This window comes from Arctopsyche grandis, chromosome 4, assembly GCF_051622035.1.
Source record: "Arctopsyche grandis isolate Sample6627 chromosome 4, ASM5162203v2, whole genome shotgun sequence".
In the NCBI taxonomy this organism is placed as follows: domain Eukaryota; kingdom Metazoa; phylum Arthropoda; class Insecta; order Trichoptera; family Hydropsychidae; genus Arctopsyche; species Arctopsyche grandis.
In genome coordinates, this window is record NC_135358.1 from 16,396,746 (window position 1) to 16,414,470 (window position 17,725).

The window sequence follows — 17,725 nt, forward strand, 5'->3', positions numbered from 1 at the left end:
TTTCAAGCCGGGGGGTAGCACATGTGTAGGACAGCCAATAGCGATCGAGTTTTACCGAAGAGGGCGGAGTCTCCTTTTTGATTGGCCAACGGCAGTGTGGGGGCAGAGCTTCATTGCGCAAATTTTGGCAGACGAAGAATACCAAATTATAACCCTCGAAAATGATTATTACTTGCAATATGTATTGTCAATTATTTCATATTCCTATGTATTACAAATGTTTGAAATAAATACAATTTTTTTAAAACTTTTTTATATTACTTTATTGCATCAACATTCCATACACACCTACCCACACATCAAATAACTATCTGCATTGATGCTTTGATTTCTACACAAGGTGACGTACGGCGAAACCTCTAGAAAGTTCTACACACATGTAGTTGTATTTACTTCAAATATTAACTACATTGATGCTTTAATTGCGCACAGTTAATTTTTGCATATTGTTTGCTGTGGAATCGTGACTAAATGAACTTGCGAGTCTTAAATAAGCAGCTTGTTAAAACAAAATCAAGCGACTCCTATTCAGTTATCGCATTTTTATCACTTCGTTGATGTATGTGAATTTATAATGAACGCATGGCTCATGTTTGCGACATGAGTGATTAATTAATACCGAATGTTTGCAGATCTGAGACGCATACATATTTTTTTTGATTACTGAAATTAGAGAGGAGACTTACAAATGTTACACCCTCAGATCCTAAATAGTTATACGAGAATGCACTCGAATTGATCCTGACAATTTTAAGTTTAAAATAAGGAGGTTTGTAAAAATGTGTGGGTTATTAAAGCATGTTGAGCTAGCAAGTTTGTTATGGAAGGTGCAAACGAATTTAAAACTCATGATAAATTAACTTTGATCAGGTTTTGTTCTGATGTATAAACAATGGTTGATCAATTTTGTGTAAAAAGGCTGCCCTGTCTAATACTTACGTTTTATATATCTGTCATATTGGTAAAATATTTAAAAAAAACTATTGCATTAAATTGATTGCAATAGGTAAGTATGAAAATCAGATGATAAAAACTCACCAGTACGCCGACAAGCAGTAAAAGAGCTACGACGCCGATGACGCTGATCGTAATTGCAGCTATAGCTCCCGATCCATCCATAGATTCATCGAATTTGTCACTGTTCATATATGATGGAGTTGTTTCACCTGCAAAGCCTTCTACAGAGTCTGGAGCTAATTCTGAAAGATTTGGTTTGATGACTTCAATATTTGATCCGGATGTGGAAGTTGATGTGGGTATTCGGCTCTGATTGGGTTTCAATACAGAGCCATCGGCTATGCTATAATTAATGAAATCATTATTGCCGTTGTCGTGATCTGCTGTAGATTCAGTTTTGTTTAAGATGCTCGTTGGTATTTCATTGCTGTCTAATTGTTTTATATCAACTGTCACATCGGGTGAATCTATCCATTCTTCTAAATTGTCATTTTGGTCGGGGGTGCTAAACTTATCCTCATCATCTGAATTAGTTTTTTTGATCTCTTGTGAATCGAAGTTTTCTTCAGATCCGATTTGGGTGGTAGTAGAAATATGCGATTTTGTTGTAGCAGCTGTAACTTTAGTTGGAGCAATTGTTTGGACGGTGGTTTGTTCCGATGTGATGTCCGACGTGTGTTCAAATGTTAATTGTTCAGTTTCTAACTGTCGCAATGTAGTTGAAGATGGAGAAGTGATTTCGACTTTTATATTTGGATTGTAGTAAACTGTTGATGCCGTTTGTATATCTGATATGTTTTTCATGTCTGTAGTGAACATATAAACTGAGTTTGAATCTTCTGTAGTTGATAAATCAGGAAAATCCAAATCCACATCATCTAAGTTTTTACTTTCAATTTCATAAGTTGAAGATTCGGTAGTAAGTGTAGTTTCACTGGCAAAGTTAGTTGTATCGGAAATCGGTGTTGTAGTTGTAGATATTTTATAATTCTCAGCATCTATATCCAATAAACCAGTGGTTGGTAAATTAACAGTCATACTGGCATCTGTTGTAGTAATTGCTTTGTAAACGCTCTCAATTTCTGCTTCTACATGACTATTAACCGTTGATACATCATCTAAGAACTCAGTAGTCACTTCAGTAGTTGTTTTAGTTTCATAGTAATTTTTATTATCAGTTTCAATTTCTGAAGTTGTTGATTTTATGAGAGATTTTTCATTGAAATAAGTAGTCTCAAAGTCATTATCTGAGATAGTTGTTGTGTTTTCATCTATTTTACTTGATATAGTGCTAAATTCAAGTTTATTTGATTTGACAGTGGTTATAATTGGAATGTTATTTTTTATATTATTTACAGACACAGTTGTGGATATAATATCATCACTTTCTTCTTCTGTAGGATTATTAAAATCTTCCGAAGTGAAATCTGGTGTAGAAAAATCAGATCCTTGTGATTCATATATTGGTGTTGTTACTGTACTAGGAAATTTAGTAATGGATTCAAAGTATTCGTTGTCTTCAAACGTTTCAGGGACTTTATTTTGTTTTATCTGATTCAATTCTGGATTTTTGGAATTTGGTAATGTGACTGCAGCATAGTCAAATTTACTTGCACTTGTAAGTTCTTCATGAGTATGTTTATTTTCAACAGAAACTTTGGTTGGTGCTACATCACTTGTTCTGTTGATTATGCTTTTAGATGTGAAATTTGCCAATGCATTATACATTTGTTGCGGTTCTTGGGCACTTGTTTTGCTATTTACAGTATCTGAAATGCAAAAAAATAATATGTTAATGTAACATTAATTTATTTAAGAAATTAAATAATCATTAAGATTTTCAAGAAAATTTATAGTACATTGACAAGCAAATTGCTTTACTAAAATTTTAAAATAAAGTTGATTTAGTTGTCTTTGATTCTATGCACATACATACATATTTATGTTTGTAATTCTATAGTTTGTGGATTCAAAAGCGAGAGGAGTTCACTTACCTGTGATTTTATCTAGTTTTTGTAGGTCATCTTCAGCTTTTATAGTAACGTCCTCTCGTGGAATTGTTGTATCTTGTGACATGTTTTGTCTTTTGCTTCCGGGAGGATTTTTCATTGAAATCAATGCCCAAGCAGTGGCAGTAGGAGGAATACTAAATTGGAATTCTGTATCATCTTTTTCTACATTTGTTGAATTGGTTGTATTTCCCTCATAATACTTAAGCGAACCACGTTTACGTAGGAATGGAATTGAATTTTCTGCATTCGATCGTGTATGATCGGCCATGCGGGTTGGACTAATATCTGCTTGATATACGGGATCTAATTTTGAAGATGTGGTTGTAAATGTATCATTTAAATTCGAGGTTCTTCTTCTTGGGAAAGGAAATAGTTTAACGAGTTGAGGCGACTTCGTTGTTGGAAATTTTTCTGTTGTAATTGACGTACTATTGGCTTCTATTTTATTTTTCAATGAAATTCTGATTCTTGGACGTGGAGTGGAATGAATTCTCATGCGTATCGCTAATAATTCTTTTCGAGTTTCATTGGTTTTATAATGTTCAATACGTTTTGTTGTGTTTGGTTCCTTTTTCTGAATTTTATCTGAGCTTATAACTTCATTTATAATTGAAGATGATGTGGTAATATCACTTTTGTCTTCTTCAGGAATTATTTTGATTGTCGAGGAACTTTGGTCATATGTTTCTGTAGATAACATAGATGTTTCATAAAATATTTTAGTACCATTCGCATCCATATAATCGCTATGCTTAGACATTGGATTTTCTGAATCTGTTAAAATGATTTCTTTGGTATTTTTATATATAATTTTGGTGTTATTGTCATTCACTGCTTCAGAAATAAGTTTGTCGAAATTTATGGAATCAGAGTCACTGGTAAGTAATTTTTCTGTTGAGACTTTTTCATTTTCATCATTAGTATATTCAATGTCAGCTAAATTTTCTTTAATACTATCAGATACTTCTTTGAACCTTTGATCAAATAGATCAGTTTGAGGTGTAGTCAGAGCTCCATTATCCACTTGATTGTATCTGTTAGGATATGGTGCAGATCCTACACTTACAAAATAATCAGATACATTATCTGGTACAATAAAATGTTCAACTTCTGGTGATATTGATTGAGAATATACATTGTTTATATCATGAAACTCTGAAGAGGTGTATTTGTCAATATTAAATGTTAAATCCAAAGATTTGCCACTTTCGTTTCTATTAACTAATTTATTACTTTCTGTTACATTTATATGAGGCATTTCAGTAGTATTAGGTATAACATTAGGTCTAGAAGAAGTATTTGTTTCATTTTTTCTAAAATGAGATTTGTAATCAGGCAAATACAAGTTTTTTGTTTTGGATGGCAATTTGTTTGGCTCCTGTTTTTCGGACACTTCATTTTTGCTATTTGTTGCATTTCTTTTCAAATATGGATTTTTAGGTTTAAATGGAGGCCTAGTTGCAAAGTACTTGACAGATCCTCTAAAATTAATTTTGTTTCCATAACTGATTGTTGTTTCAGTACTATTTCCAGTTGAATTAGAGGTGATCTGGGGATTCTGGTTCACTGTCATGTTTCTTCTTTGGTACAGCCATGATTTATTTCTAGGATGGAACAATGTGTTATTTCTATCTTTGGACGACAAGGTGGTGGATTCTATAGATGAGTTGTCGGTCACATTGTTATTAGATTGAGAACTACAGCATTCAAAGTACACAAGAGCCAAGAGAAGACATAGTCCTAAAACATACAATATGCAATATATATGTGTTTTCTTTTAAAAATATAATACTAAAGGAGCATATGTATATATTTAGTCAGTAATTTTGCTTGATTTGGGCATTCAATTGATTGTCGATATGTTAAATTATCAATCAACGACTGCTGTATATTATAAACAAAGAGTTTCCTGGCCGTTCATTAATATTTATTCAGTAGTGCCCCTCTCTGCTCTTAAAAGCAAAGAAAAATGTTTCAAAAAAATAATAGAAAAACAGTAAAATCAATCCAAGACATTTGTGATACGACAAAAATCTGTATTTTATTCATTTAAAGAAATTCACATAACCACTTCATAAATATTATTGAATTTTAGGTGTGCAACTATAACAGTACACTTTTACTACTGGATTTTTGCACCAGTTACTGACCATTTAATTTTTTGCAATTATTAAATAAGGTTTTATTAATGCAATACCTATATTAATTCTCACGGGTGACTCCATGCTTACTTCATCTCTGCAATCTCGTTTTTTTTTCACCAGTAAGTAGTCCTGAAACATTAAAGTATAGAGTTATTGTAAAATATCGATGATTTACAGTCACTCAAATAAAAAAATTTAAACAAGACAAAAATTAAAATTAATTGACTCCTCTGAACGTTAACTTTAAAAATGTATTTAGCAAAACTTTGATCTACTTGAAGAAAAATGTAAAATTCCTTAAATATTAAATATAAGGTTTTATTATTATTATTATTACATATTTTAAATTATAATTAATTTTGAACATTTATTGGACTAAGCTAAAAGTTTTGCATGGTTTCTGTTTTTGTTTAAGTTAATATTTGTTGTCAAATTAGTAGCACAAAAATAGCATAGATGTCACTAAAACCACAATGTTTTGTTGTATTTTTTTATATAAAAAATAATAAGCATATGTACATATATGCAGAAAAAATATATATGTAATTAATAAGTTAACAAAATATTGAATTAATTAAAATATTCTATATTTTCGTGCAATTTAAACTGAACTGAACTGAAAATCTGGCTTTATAAATATTTCTTGATATCTACCTGATATTAGTTAATGATAACCTGAATATGACGTGTGATTCATGTTGGTTTGACTCATTTTAACTTTGACGTGGGCGAAAAATCTCAGTCCTCCACTCACAAGATAAATTTAAAATGAAGGTCATTCAGAGTGTAAGTACATAAATTTTTATCCCCACTCTAATTTATTGAAATAATTCAAACCTTCTCTCGAGAGAGAGTTGATTTATGTCGTATTATTGGTATACTAAATACATATTTACTGTCGTCGATGTAATTAATTACATACTCTTAACGTAGTTATTTTTCCAATTTTATTTGGTACGAAAAATGTGTACAAGAATGGAAAAAATGTACCTAATTTGCCTGTTACAGTTTTAATTACAGTACCCAATAACAAAATTTTTCTGTAATTTTGTATAAGCATATTATCACAAATTATATTTTGAAAACAGAAATTTAAATACACTATTTGCATTGTAATTTAGATTTGGATATGAACCACATACTATAATTATCATTAATTTTCACTAGTAACATTTTGTATTTTAATCATTATTATTGGACATCTAGGTCAAATAATTCATTTAATTTTACAAATGGTAAATAATACTTTTATGCGGAAAATTTTGGATATTAATTATAAACAAAATAAATCCTACAATAATGAAAATGATATATAAAAGCGTGAGGTGCGCGGTTACCTTTCACCGTTGAACACTATGTAAACGTCCTCGAAGAATAATTATATAGGAAGTTTTCAACATTCTATACGAATAAATTATTTAAAGTATTTCTTTATGAAAATCAATGTGTTAAAGTAAAAGTAAATTAAAAATCGTTAGTGGTGATAGCGAAAGTTGCTTAAACATCAAAAATCGAAGTCTTTCCGGTATCACAGTCGCATCCAAGAGGCATAACGAAATTTATGGGCGAGACCGAAGATCATACTATGTGATTTAGAAACGTTCCTCATTATACGTACATGTACGTATTGAAATTTGGTTTAGATCAATTTCAATGGCGTCAAACGTATGTAGAACGCGACCGAGACGTTTTGACGCGCGCTTAACTGAACACACACGTAGAGATGTAACCATTTTTCGAAAGAAGAATTTCAATACATAAAATCAAAAACGATTCTGACAATATGAACAATCTGTCGAACGTTCCAGTAGTCGTGATAAACTTTCGTTTTCAAGATACTTTTGAGCTCAAATGGAATGAGAAGTATTGGAGGTGTGGTACAGGAAGAGTTACGGCACGTTCACCTGATTATATTGTGGCAAACGAAACAAAAACTGGATTTTGAAACAGAAATATACAAAGATGTAACACATTGTCATGCTTAAGGAATCGATCGATTGAGTTTTTCCGAGTTGGGTTGAACAACCCTTATCACGAAATATCTATAGCATATTATATTTACTACAACATTTGTTTCAAAATGAAAATCCATTTAAACACGAAAAATATCACATCCGAATAATAAGATATAGTATAATGATTAGTGAGAATTATCATCATTGATGTTATCAAGTAAGTATTAAAAAATGTGCATATTTTAAGAAGCAAGACCACACCATGCAAATACCTGGTGGTCAGGGAAATATCTGAAGGTGTTAATGCCCTGGTTGCGTGCTGTGAATTATAGTGTCGTTCGTGTTTGCGTCAATTCATTTACGGATAAATAACTATTGAAGTTAAATTACATTTGAACATGCAATTTTTGGAAGGTGGTCAACCTAACGCAATTTCCATGTGCCAATATTGATCTAAAGTTCTTCAGACTTGGTAACGTATTCTGTCAGTGTACCTGATCGTTTATTTCTACCCTGCATCAAGGAATCAATGCGATCAAGATATTGCAAATTTAGGGTCTCCTCGACAAGAAATTTCGAGAAATATTTTGAAAGGTTTATTAATTAATTACATACCTACAATATACATTTATGTAATAACGCCTCAAATACTAATCTTTCCAAGCTCCAAGTAATACAAAATAAATCCCTAAAAATAATTTATATTACACCCATACACTTGAAAAAACTGCATGCCATATATAATATTCCGTTTGTTACAGACATTACTAACAAACTAACCAGTAGATTCTATGACAGAATCACTAATAACCATACTAACACACTTGTGAAGAGTCTCGGTGATTACAACAAAATGTCTATACCCTTCAGGTATAACACACAGATTACCAAAACACAATCTGCTTTAAGTCATCGACTTTAGAGAGTCTTTAATTAATATTATGTATTAGATGTATTATGAACATTTTATAAGGATTGTAAATAGGTTTTTGAGCTCTTTTTCCTATTATGCTGTAAATTATCATTAGAATAATATAATACTATGATTACTAACCAAATTAAATTAAATTGTAAAATAGAAAATGATCAGTAGATCAGTAGCTATTAAAATAGATATAAGATGTATTGTGAACATAATTTCGTAATAATAAAAAATATGTAATAAAATTGTACGGATGTTTTGTCAAAAGTAAGCTTTTAACACCGTCACTCACTCAATTAGTATGTAGACCCAAACAATCCAGGAAGAGTAATGACTTAGGTGTTCGATGATGTACGAATTTTGTAATTTGACGTATATGGGTCAGGTCAAGTGGGTCGAAGAGATCCTCTTCGTGGGTCGTAATCGAATCAAGAACTGGTTCTGAGAGCGTACGATAAGTCCAGTTGCAAAGTTTTCCATTCGTACATCACGTATGTATTATGTATAGATATGTACGTACATATGTACATATACATAATACATATTTTGTCACTTTGGTAATTTGCAGTGACCAAACCGGATGTTATGAACTGATTTCAATCAAGCAGAAACGGGACATTGCATGCTAGACCGAATTCAACAATTTACCTGCAGTCGATATATACATATAATGAGATCGCTCTCTGGCGAAAAATTCGACAGAAACTTTCGTTTCAATGTTACTGGCCGAATTTTGCATATTAAATAAACCGTATTAAAAAATTTGACTAACCATAACGATCGGAACAATATCGTTTTGCATACACGTTCACTAATTAATACACAGTTTTCGCTTTCGATTATACTATAATATTAGCATTTTAGAAAATTTCAACGCTTGTTTTTGATATGTGGGGAATTCGTCAGCGTAATTCTGACAGTTCACTAATGCGTAATGAAGTTGCGTTCTTTTGAAAAGTTTATGTTTACGCTTAAACACATTTATAGCAGTGAATAAAAGTAGCGCGTATATTTTGCATGCAAAAGGTTATCGCAAGGTCTATTAATCGATGCATGTAATCGGAACTTGGCACAATTTAAATTCTATGCGAACGATACGCCGTTTGCAAGTTTAAAATCATAATAAAACATAAATGAGTCGAATTTATAATACAACTTATGGGTAAGAAGATTTTGAAAGATATACATTATACATAATTGCAGTTGTAGTAGACGATTCGGACAGTGTCAACTGTCTATATAGTTAGTATTGTATTTTTTTCTTCTTAGCACAATTGTTTCTTAACACTTGGTACAAAATGCCATTTGGTTACGTCAATTAATTTATGTGGGAGAGGACACCGGTACAGATGTGGCAAGGACAACTCGTGCGAACGAAAAACCTTCAATTTTAGCAACTGTCGCGTTGGCAAACAATCTCTCCTTATCTAGAAAGTTGGCCCACTTTACGAAACAATGACAGGATTATTATATACCTCATTCGTTAGATAATTAGATGAGCGTCCAATGAATCAAATAATAAATATCTGAATAGCCAAAAGAAAATGAAAATCTATGTACATATGTATATGACTTTTGTGTATGGGAGTACTGAATGTTAAAATTATAGCCCTGAAATGATATTTAGAATATAATAATACATGAACCGTTCGTTGTATTTGAAAGTAGCATAAAGCCACTTTTTTTCATTTTGAGAAATATTTCGCAAATCATTAAATATAATATATTTCGATTAACAATATTTAAAAATATTGGTGGCCTGTAGTACGTTTATTCTGCTTTTCCGAGATTCTGGACATATAAAAGAAGTTATGGCAATTTGTGAATAAAGTCAAACAGGGATGGTGTTCGGAACTGAAAATTGGACTTCCGCCACTTTCATTTTCAACGGTTCATTAAAATGGACGGGATTTGGGTATGTGGCGACAAGTATGGCGATTAAAAAAAAAAACTAATTTTAGAATTATCAACAGCTATTATAGAAATTTAGATTCCGACTCCGGTTCCCGTTCCAGTTCCAATTCGAGTTCCGATTCCCGATTCCTATTTCAGTTCCGACTTTAGTTACAATTACGATTACGACGACAATTGTTGTTGTTATTATTACACATATAGCTTTATTTTAATGCATGTATCAATTTTGTTTTCCGAAACCACACGTTTGAAATATCAACGGGCACAACACCAGTACAAGATAAAAAGAGACGGGGAGAACAAAACAGAATCGAATGATCAATATTTTATTCTTTACATTCAGTCATTTCTATAAAAATTCTTTTGCTTACTAGTTTTTAGGAAGATTTTGTACCAGAAATCTAAAAACTTAATAGCCAGATAGTGTGATCAAGGATTTCAGGATGGATATGATTAGAAATGATGATTCGCCAAAAATGATTTTCATAACTTCATATTACAATGTGATTAGTTTAGTAATGAAACCCATGAGCTAAAGATTTGATATTTTAAATAATTTTACTAAAAATGCAAATAGTTCGGAATTTTTAATTCTTTGAAGTAGACATGATGAACCACACCACACGGATTCCAATATACATATGTATATACATACATATATACATATATAGTTATGTAATGAAATTAGTTCTATATTTGTACATATTTTGAATTAGCTTGAGTTTAATGTAGACTTACATTGAGCAATGCTGTCCTATAACGATGTGACTTCAATGTCCAAATTTGAAATTGGTCAGTCATAACAAGCCGTTTTGGGCAATGGTCAGACCTTCGCATACACTTTCGCCCGCATACCAAAAAATCGTATGCGTTTAACCAATGCCGATCTTTGTCTATTCTTCGGTGTGGCAATGGATGTACACTTGTTGCGAAAAAACAGCAAAACGGGCAAACAACAACAACAACAACAAAAGCAGAAACACGAGCCAACAGAATTAAAAGAATCCGAATAGTGTTCGGCCATTCGCTTCAGCAGTGCGTGAAAGCAAAACCGACTGACGTTTCGTGTTCATTGTTGAACCGTTGTTCAAGATTTCCGATCCATGCTGATGCCAAACAACAGCGAAAAGATGTATGTGAAGCTTTACCATCCATTTCATACAAGTCTTATGTGAACCAGAGCTTCCGGAACCATACGATCCGGTGTGCATCATAACAGTTTTAAAGACACGGTTCGGTGGATGTCGATAGAGGTAATTAATGCGGAAGTCTTTTCATCGATCGGATCGATTTTTTTTTTACGTAAACATTTCTTCAAGACGTAAGTGTGCATTTCGCAACAAGGCGTGATTTTAACACATTAAAGGTAGCGGTAGTTCGAGTTTTTTCCGACTGGTAAAGTTCACTGATCGAATCCTTGTTGGGCAGCAGTGCGTGAACTTAAATAATTACGAAAACCAGAACTATTTTTAATGGTATTTTACGTCAATATCCGCTTTTTAACAGTGTGATAAAACTAGGTAGATATTTACAGTTAAAAAGTTGAACATTTAGAATCTAACCATTATTACTTGGAACAGTAATGATCGTGTTGTATTTTTAATTAATAGTAGGTACATACATTCAAATTGTTATTCAATTTCTTAGTTTAAATTGAATTTTAAAAATATTGGTTATCATAAAACTGATTTCAAATCTTCCCATCGAATCTTTTCTGGCGTTTAACGAATTTAACAATGTACATATGAAACTCTTCGCCCTTAATTCATACAACGGTCTTTCAAGTTTTTTTACTTTATCCATGTATGTTCGTAGTAATAATAGATGAAGTTTTGTGATCATGTGAAAATTCTAACTCGAGATTTTGACTGATTCAAACTCAATCAATCAATGATCACGTTTTTATGATTTAGAAAAAAATGTGTGTATTTGCGCGCGTGTGTCTGTGTGTTAGTATGCGTGTCTGTGTACTTTGAAAAACTACAAAAGGGTTTTTTGTAGTTTTTCTCCGAAACCTTTCAATATATTAAAACTAAACTTTCATATCTAGAAGTTTTAGCATAATACCAAGTAATATATACAATTTAGTAAAGTTCCGTCAAACAAAAGTGGCAGTTTACTCTTGTTCACTTTTTCTTCCGTTATTTTTTTCGACCCTTTAAATATGTGTGCTCTTCAGGAGAAAATACAAGTATAATCCTTGTATCAAAGTGATGAAAAAAAAAAATCATTAAACTCAATAAACTGGAAGTGGGAATTTTTCCTCCTAGAAAAGTCAAAAATATTGTGATCACACGATTTTTTCCACACCAAGGAAGGCGATACACAAAATGCTTTAAATAAAACATGTAATTTATAATATTCAAGGTTGCGAGGTCAATGACCGGGGTTTGTTTATACATAATTGTGGGTATTGGGTTTTGTAAATTAAACATACATTTTTTCTTACGTCACGCGATGTAAAAATACTTACTTTTCATATTATCCTTCCGATTCCGATTTCGACATGTTTTATAATTTTATTATTATTTTTTATTGCATAATTTAATTGTCATAACCGATTCCCGATTTCTGTTTCAGTTCCGATTCCGATCAATTATTACTATTCATATTGTAACTTTATTTTAAATTATGTATCAATCCGAAAGCACCCATCGAAATTTCAACGCGCATAAAACTAGTATTATATAAATATTCTAGGGAATATTACTTTTAAACTATTAGTTGTCTACAAATTTTGTAAAACTCTCATTCAAATTGGTATGCAATAAATTTTATAGACGCTTAAATTTTGTTGTTATGCTTTAACAATAAAAAACCCGATTGAATCGAGTGTTTGTATATAATATTTCGCATATACATACATACATACAACCTGTAGGCGTTCTGTTCTATACAAATAGTATCAAGGTCAGGTCCAGTTTTGAAGAACGGTATTTTTTTATTATTTTTGGTTGAACCTCAACTTCACATACATAGAAGAGGTTGAAGTTCGATTTGTGTGTGTGTACTAATATAATCCGTAGGCGTTTTGTATGCATATATGTAGGTAAACCTACGTGTCACGTGTGTACAAGCAATCTCATCTGTTTGAAAATAGTATTGCGATATTATCGGAAAGAAAATGAGAAGTGCGTAGAAGTAAGTGAAAGACGAAGGAAGTTGCATCACGTGCGAGAAGTGGCGAAACAATTTGTAAACGTGTGGTTTTGTGCTGCTTTTTTCATAAGCGAATTTCAATAAGCGATCGAAATGCTCGAATGGGCTATCGCAGTCGTGGTGTAATTCGACTAGTTTCTTTTTACTTCATCTTCTTTTTCTTCTGGTGTTTTCCTCTTAAACGTTACGAGCAATCGTCACGAGCGCATACCGAAACGCTATGAAATCACGACAGTGGAAATTCAAGAGAAGAAAAAGAAATGCATAATACGAATAAGATATTTTCTAATGTCGTCCATGATAATCATCTAAAGTGCAGTGTGTCATTAACGTTACTTGTCCAACAGTAGTTATACGTATGTATCCGCAAAAGCATGCTTTAAATTGTTGTAATCATTGAGATATTAACTATTTTTTTTCGAGTTGAAAGTAGAAAAGTCGTACAATATATAATACGGTTGTACAATATTTCATCGTATTATTATTAGAATACAAATCGAAATTTCGTGTATTTCATCAAATTTAGATTTTACATTCACTATATGATATGCGGTTACTAATTATGTATTACATTAATTCCAATTATGTGTATCCATTTTTATATTAAGTTTAATGTCTTATTGGCACAAGTTTAATTGTATTTTAAAAACATCAACCTAATTGAAATTTTTTTTATTTAATATTCGGTTCTCCATTCTATCTCTCAAAAATGTGGATGGGCAGGACCGCCGAGAGGAATCCCGGGCCCTGAAAAAATAATATTCCGGGCCCTATGACAAACTAAAAATATATCTTATAAATCTAATATCTATATAATTTTGAAATAGACTTTGACTGTTTGTATCTTTGGTTGGGAGCTTCGAAAACAAAACAAAGTTACAAAACAAAACTTCAATTGGTTGAATATTATATTTTTTTCGATTCAAAGAAATTTAATAAAAAAACAAATGAATATTTACTATTAGATTCGCCATGTTTAAGCTGTTTATATTACAAATACTGAGCGAAGCCGGGTAACATAACTAGTGTATTTATAAGATGCGAAAAATCTATCAGAACTATTATACTAGAAAAATACCTACGTACATATGTATATGTTGGTTGTTATTTTTTAGGACAATTGAATAAGGAAGTATGATATAACAGGCACGATTTAATTTATTTTTTAAATATATTATTGTTACGATTTATTATTTTAAATATATTATTGTTATGATTTTCTCCGGAATCGGTCATTTGGACGTCTCGTTACGGGGCTCCTCAAATTACTTAAAATATTAAAGAATAATTCAGTTTAATTAAAAATGAGTACATATAAATAACATAACGGAATGTTATACGAATGAAAAAAAGTGTCATAATGAGTATGTACCATAATATTCGCAGCCAACATGCATGAAGAAGGTCACTGTTACAAAGATCTATGAATACGTAGTACAGACAGGTGATTTTTCTTTTAAGAGCATAACAAAAACAGTTATAGATGCAAATTTGCAACAAGAAAATCAGAACTCGAGTGATAAGTCCCAAATATCCAAGACCAGATTATCAGAATCGCAAGCATGAAAACCAAAGTTAATGGTTGAGTTGCCAAAGTTAAATGGCGGTTGGAGTAATCGGTTAACTGTTGTATTGTTTTTGGCAAAGAATGACAACATGATCTGCGTCACACAACAATCATCTCGTCAATTTCGTCACGGTTCAGAAGTTTTGTCAATTCGTAGGAGACAAGATAGATGCTTATCTTAGATAACGTAAGTGCTGGTGGTTCACAGCTCGTTACGGTGCACTTTCACTTGTCGCGAGACTTTTTGAATTTGCCCTGATGATGACTGAACGCTATGCGGCAATAACAAAAGCTATAAAAGATATTTTTTTTCAAACAGAAGCTGATTGCGCAATCGGGATCTTATGTAACGAGGATTCACTTCGAAAAAAAGAACATACTTTTCTATTTAAAACATGAAATTGCTGTAAATGCCAGACACGCTGAAATTGCCGTACAAATCGGTACTGGTCAAAGCCAAAGCGGACGTTACTTAATTTCCTCAAGAAATCACCGGTAATTTCTCTCAACTTTTTTATTTCATCTTAAAATCGTGTACGTTTACAATTTTAATACACAAATTGAACCACTGTTGAGAGATCCAACCACTAAAAAGCCTAATTAAAAATTGTATTCAAATCAAATCCCAAGTATTCACTCCTTGATATTTCAAAAAGTTATCTCGATCAATTTTACCATTCGAGAATTTTCATTTATACGTATACTCGTCCTGCTCAGTACCTACTGTTAAAATTTTCGATAATCTGATTAAAAATTCCGTTAAAGCTATTATGAGAGGTATTTTGAATGGTGGTAGATTTAAAAGTATTAGATGAATTAGGATGGATGAGTATCAGAAATAGTTTAAATCTTAGTATATTGTCTTTTGTTTATAAGTTAGATCATAAGTTACTACCTAAGTATTTTAAAGATTATACAATAAAAAATAGTAATATCCATAGTTATTATACTAGAAATAAGAACAATTTAGTTGTAGGTAGAGTAAGGAAAAATAAGACAGCTGGAGGTGTCTTTCACATGGGTGTGCTCATGTACAATGTCCTCCCCGAGTGTGTCAAGCAGAGAAATTATATATAATAATTGTTGTCAATATTACGCGGTACGTCTCTATAAATACGCTACAACGCACGGAATACAATCGGATCAATTTACATATAAAAATGTATCCCAGGTTGTTTATTGTGTGTTTTTGAGTGCATTGTGCAATTTTTAACGATGTTTGCCCATCTTGCGAGTAATATAAACAAACAGAGAAGTTTTTATCGGACATACGTCGAGCACCAAGCATCAAATACGAATGCTGCTAAAATTATTTATGATTGTCTGTGGACAATCGTCACTTGACAACAATATGACGCCTAAAGCCACTTCTATTATTATAACATTTCTCTGGTGTCAGGTCTTCTAAGACAGTGGATGCATTCTTAAGAGGTGCAAGGAGACACCTCTGTGAGAGACAGTGTATATAAATTTAGTATATATACAAATTTAGAGTTAAATGATTAATAATATATTTGAGTCAAAATAGAAAGTGAATTAAGTTAGCTAAATATATAAAATTACTAGCTGAACCCGGCATGCGTTGCAACGCCACAATAACGCATGCAAATCCCGTTCCCATTTGTCGGAAAAACGCAGGCAGCGAACACGTCGTTCGCGACGCGAAAACATTTGAAATAATAGCGTTGCAATGACACCCATTCCCGTTTTATTTTCACAGTAATCTTCCCGGACATGCATACAACAAATCCTGAAAGTTCCATCGTAATCGCTTCAGTGGCTTAGGAGCCTATTCGAGACACACACACACACACACACACACACACACACACACACACACACACACAGACATTCATTTTTAAATATATAGATATAAATATAAGTAAATAAATAAAGCTACTAAGAGTCTAATCTGTTGAAACGTGAGCAAAAATTTGAGCACTGTAAGAATTCAGTATTTAGTTCTATACATAAATACTTCTGGGTTTTTCATTTTAACATTGTTCACAGCATTAGAGGTCAACATTGCAAATTAAGACTAGGTCACCAAGAGGTCATCATGATTGACCAACGCTTTTGACACGCTGACGACGCATTGCCAAAAACGAAAGTGTGACATATACATACATACATACATACATCGGATACGACAATAATAACACGGTGGTTTTACGGATGGGATCGGTAAACCACCGAGCGGTGTTTCTTTCGCTTTTTATTTCGGTGAGAAATCGGGTTAGAATGAAAACAAAGGCGGAATTGAGACAACAATGAGCTGTCTCCGTGAGAACGCATGGTAAGTCAAGGGTTAACGCGTTACAGACGTATAAATTAACGCCGTGTTTATGTAATGAGTAAATATTGCATGCACACGTGTGTATTCAGCAACATCTCATGATGTGTATGTACATATGTACGCATATACATATATATTTTGTCACGTGTAGAAAGCGGATGAATCTCGGTACAATAACTAGGAAGGTCTCGAATTCGACATGAGATCAGCATGATCAATCGACCATTTTGCTTGTCAATGCTAGCGTCGGTATGGATAATCGATTGTTTGACAAGCATTCGATAGTGTGAAATTTGCAAAGAGAAGAAACGATAAGAAATTGTAAAAATTGAATGCGTCATATTTAGGATTTATTATTATTTTTATTTAATTTATTAATAATTTCCATATTGTGAAATGTATTCGGAAAGGTATTTCTATGAAGGTTTTCCTTGGGCATTGACATTCGTTAGTTTTTACAAGGCTCTTGTATTTATATTTTTACTTTCAAAGTTTGTTTCAAGACGTTGCAGGACGTTACCTAGTATAAAGTTCACTTTATATTTGTAATGTTTAAAATGATAATTTTATATGAAAATATAAAAAAAAAATTAGTAGGTACGATAAAAATAAATTTTATTAAAAATATTGAGATAGCCAAAGGATAACTAAAACCGTAAATACCTATGTAAATACATACATACATATGTATATACGTGTAAGTGATGAAATCGTTTTTTTTTTTTGCTTTATAACTTAATCTGCATTTAAATACAAGTACCCGATAAAATATAAACATTATAAACAATTAAAGTTATTC

At 32.0% G+C, this 17,725-nt stretch overlaps 1 protein-coding gene across 1 annotated transcript in view; it reads right to left on the bottom strand.

Moving 5' to 3' along the window:
- LOC143910989 (uncharacterized) overlaps positions 1–17,725 on the bottom strand; it is a 54,596-nt gene that overhangs the window by 16,668 nt on the left and 20,203 nt on the right. The window contains exons 3-5 of the mRNA XM_077429656.1: positions 5,167–5,242; positions 2,952–4,709; positions 1,039–2,726 (exon numbers count right to left, since the gene is read on the bottom strand). Of these exons, the coding sequence (XP_077285782.1) occupies positions 1,039–2,726; positions 2,952–4,709; positions 5,167–5,194 (3,474 nt within the window). The 5' untranslated portion in view covers positions 5,195–5,242. The remainder of the gene's footprint in view (positions 1–1,038; positions 2,727–2,951; positions 4,710–5,166; positions 5,243–17,725) is intronic.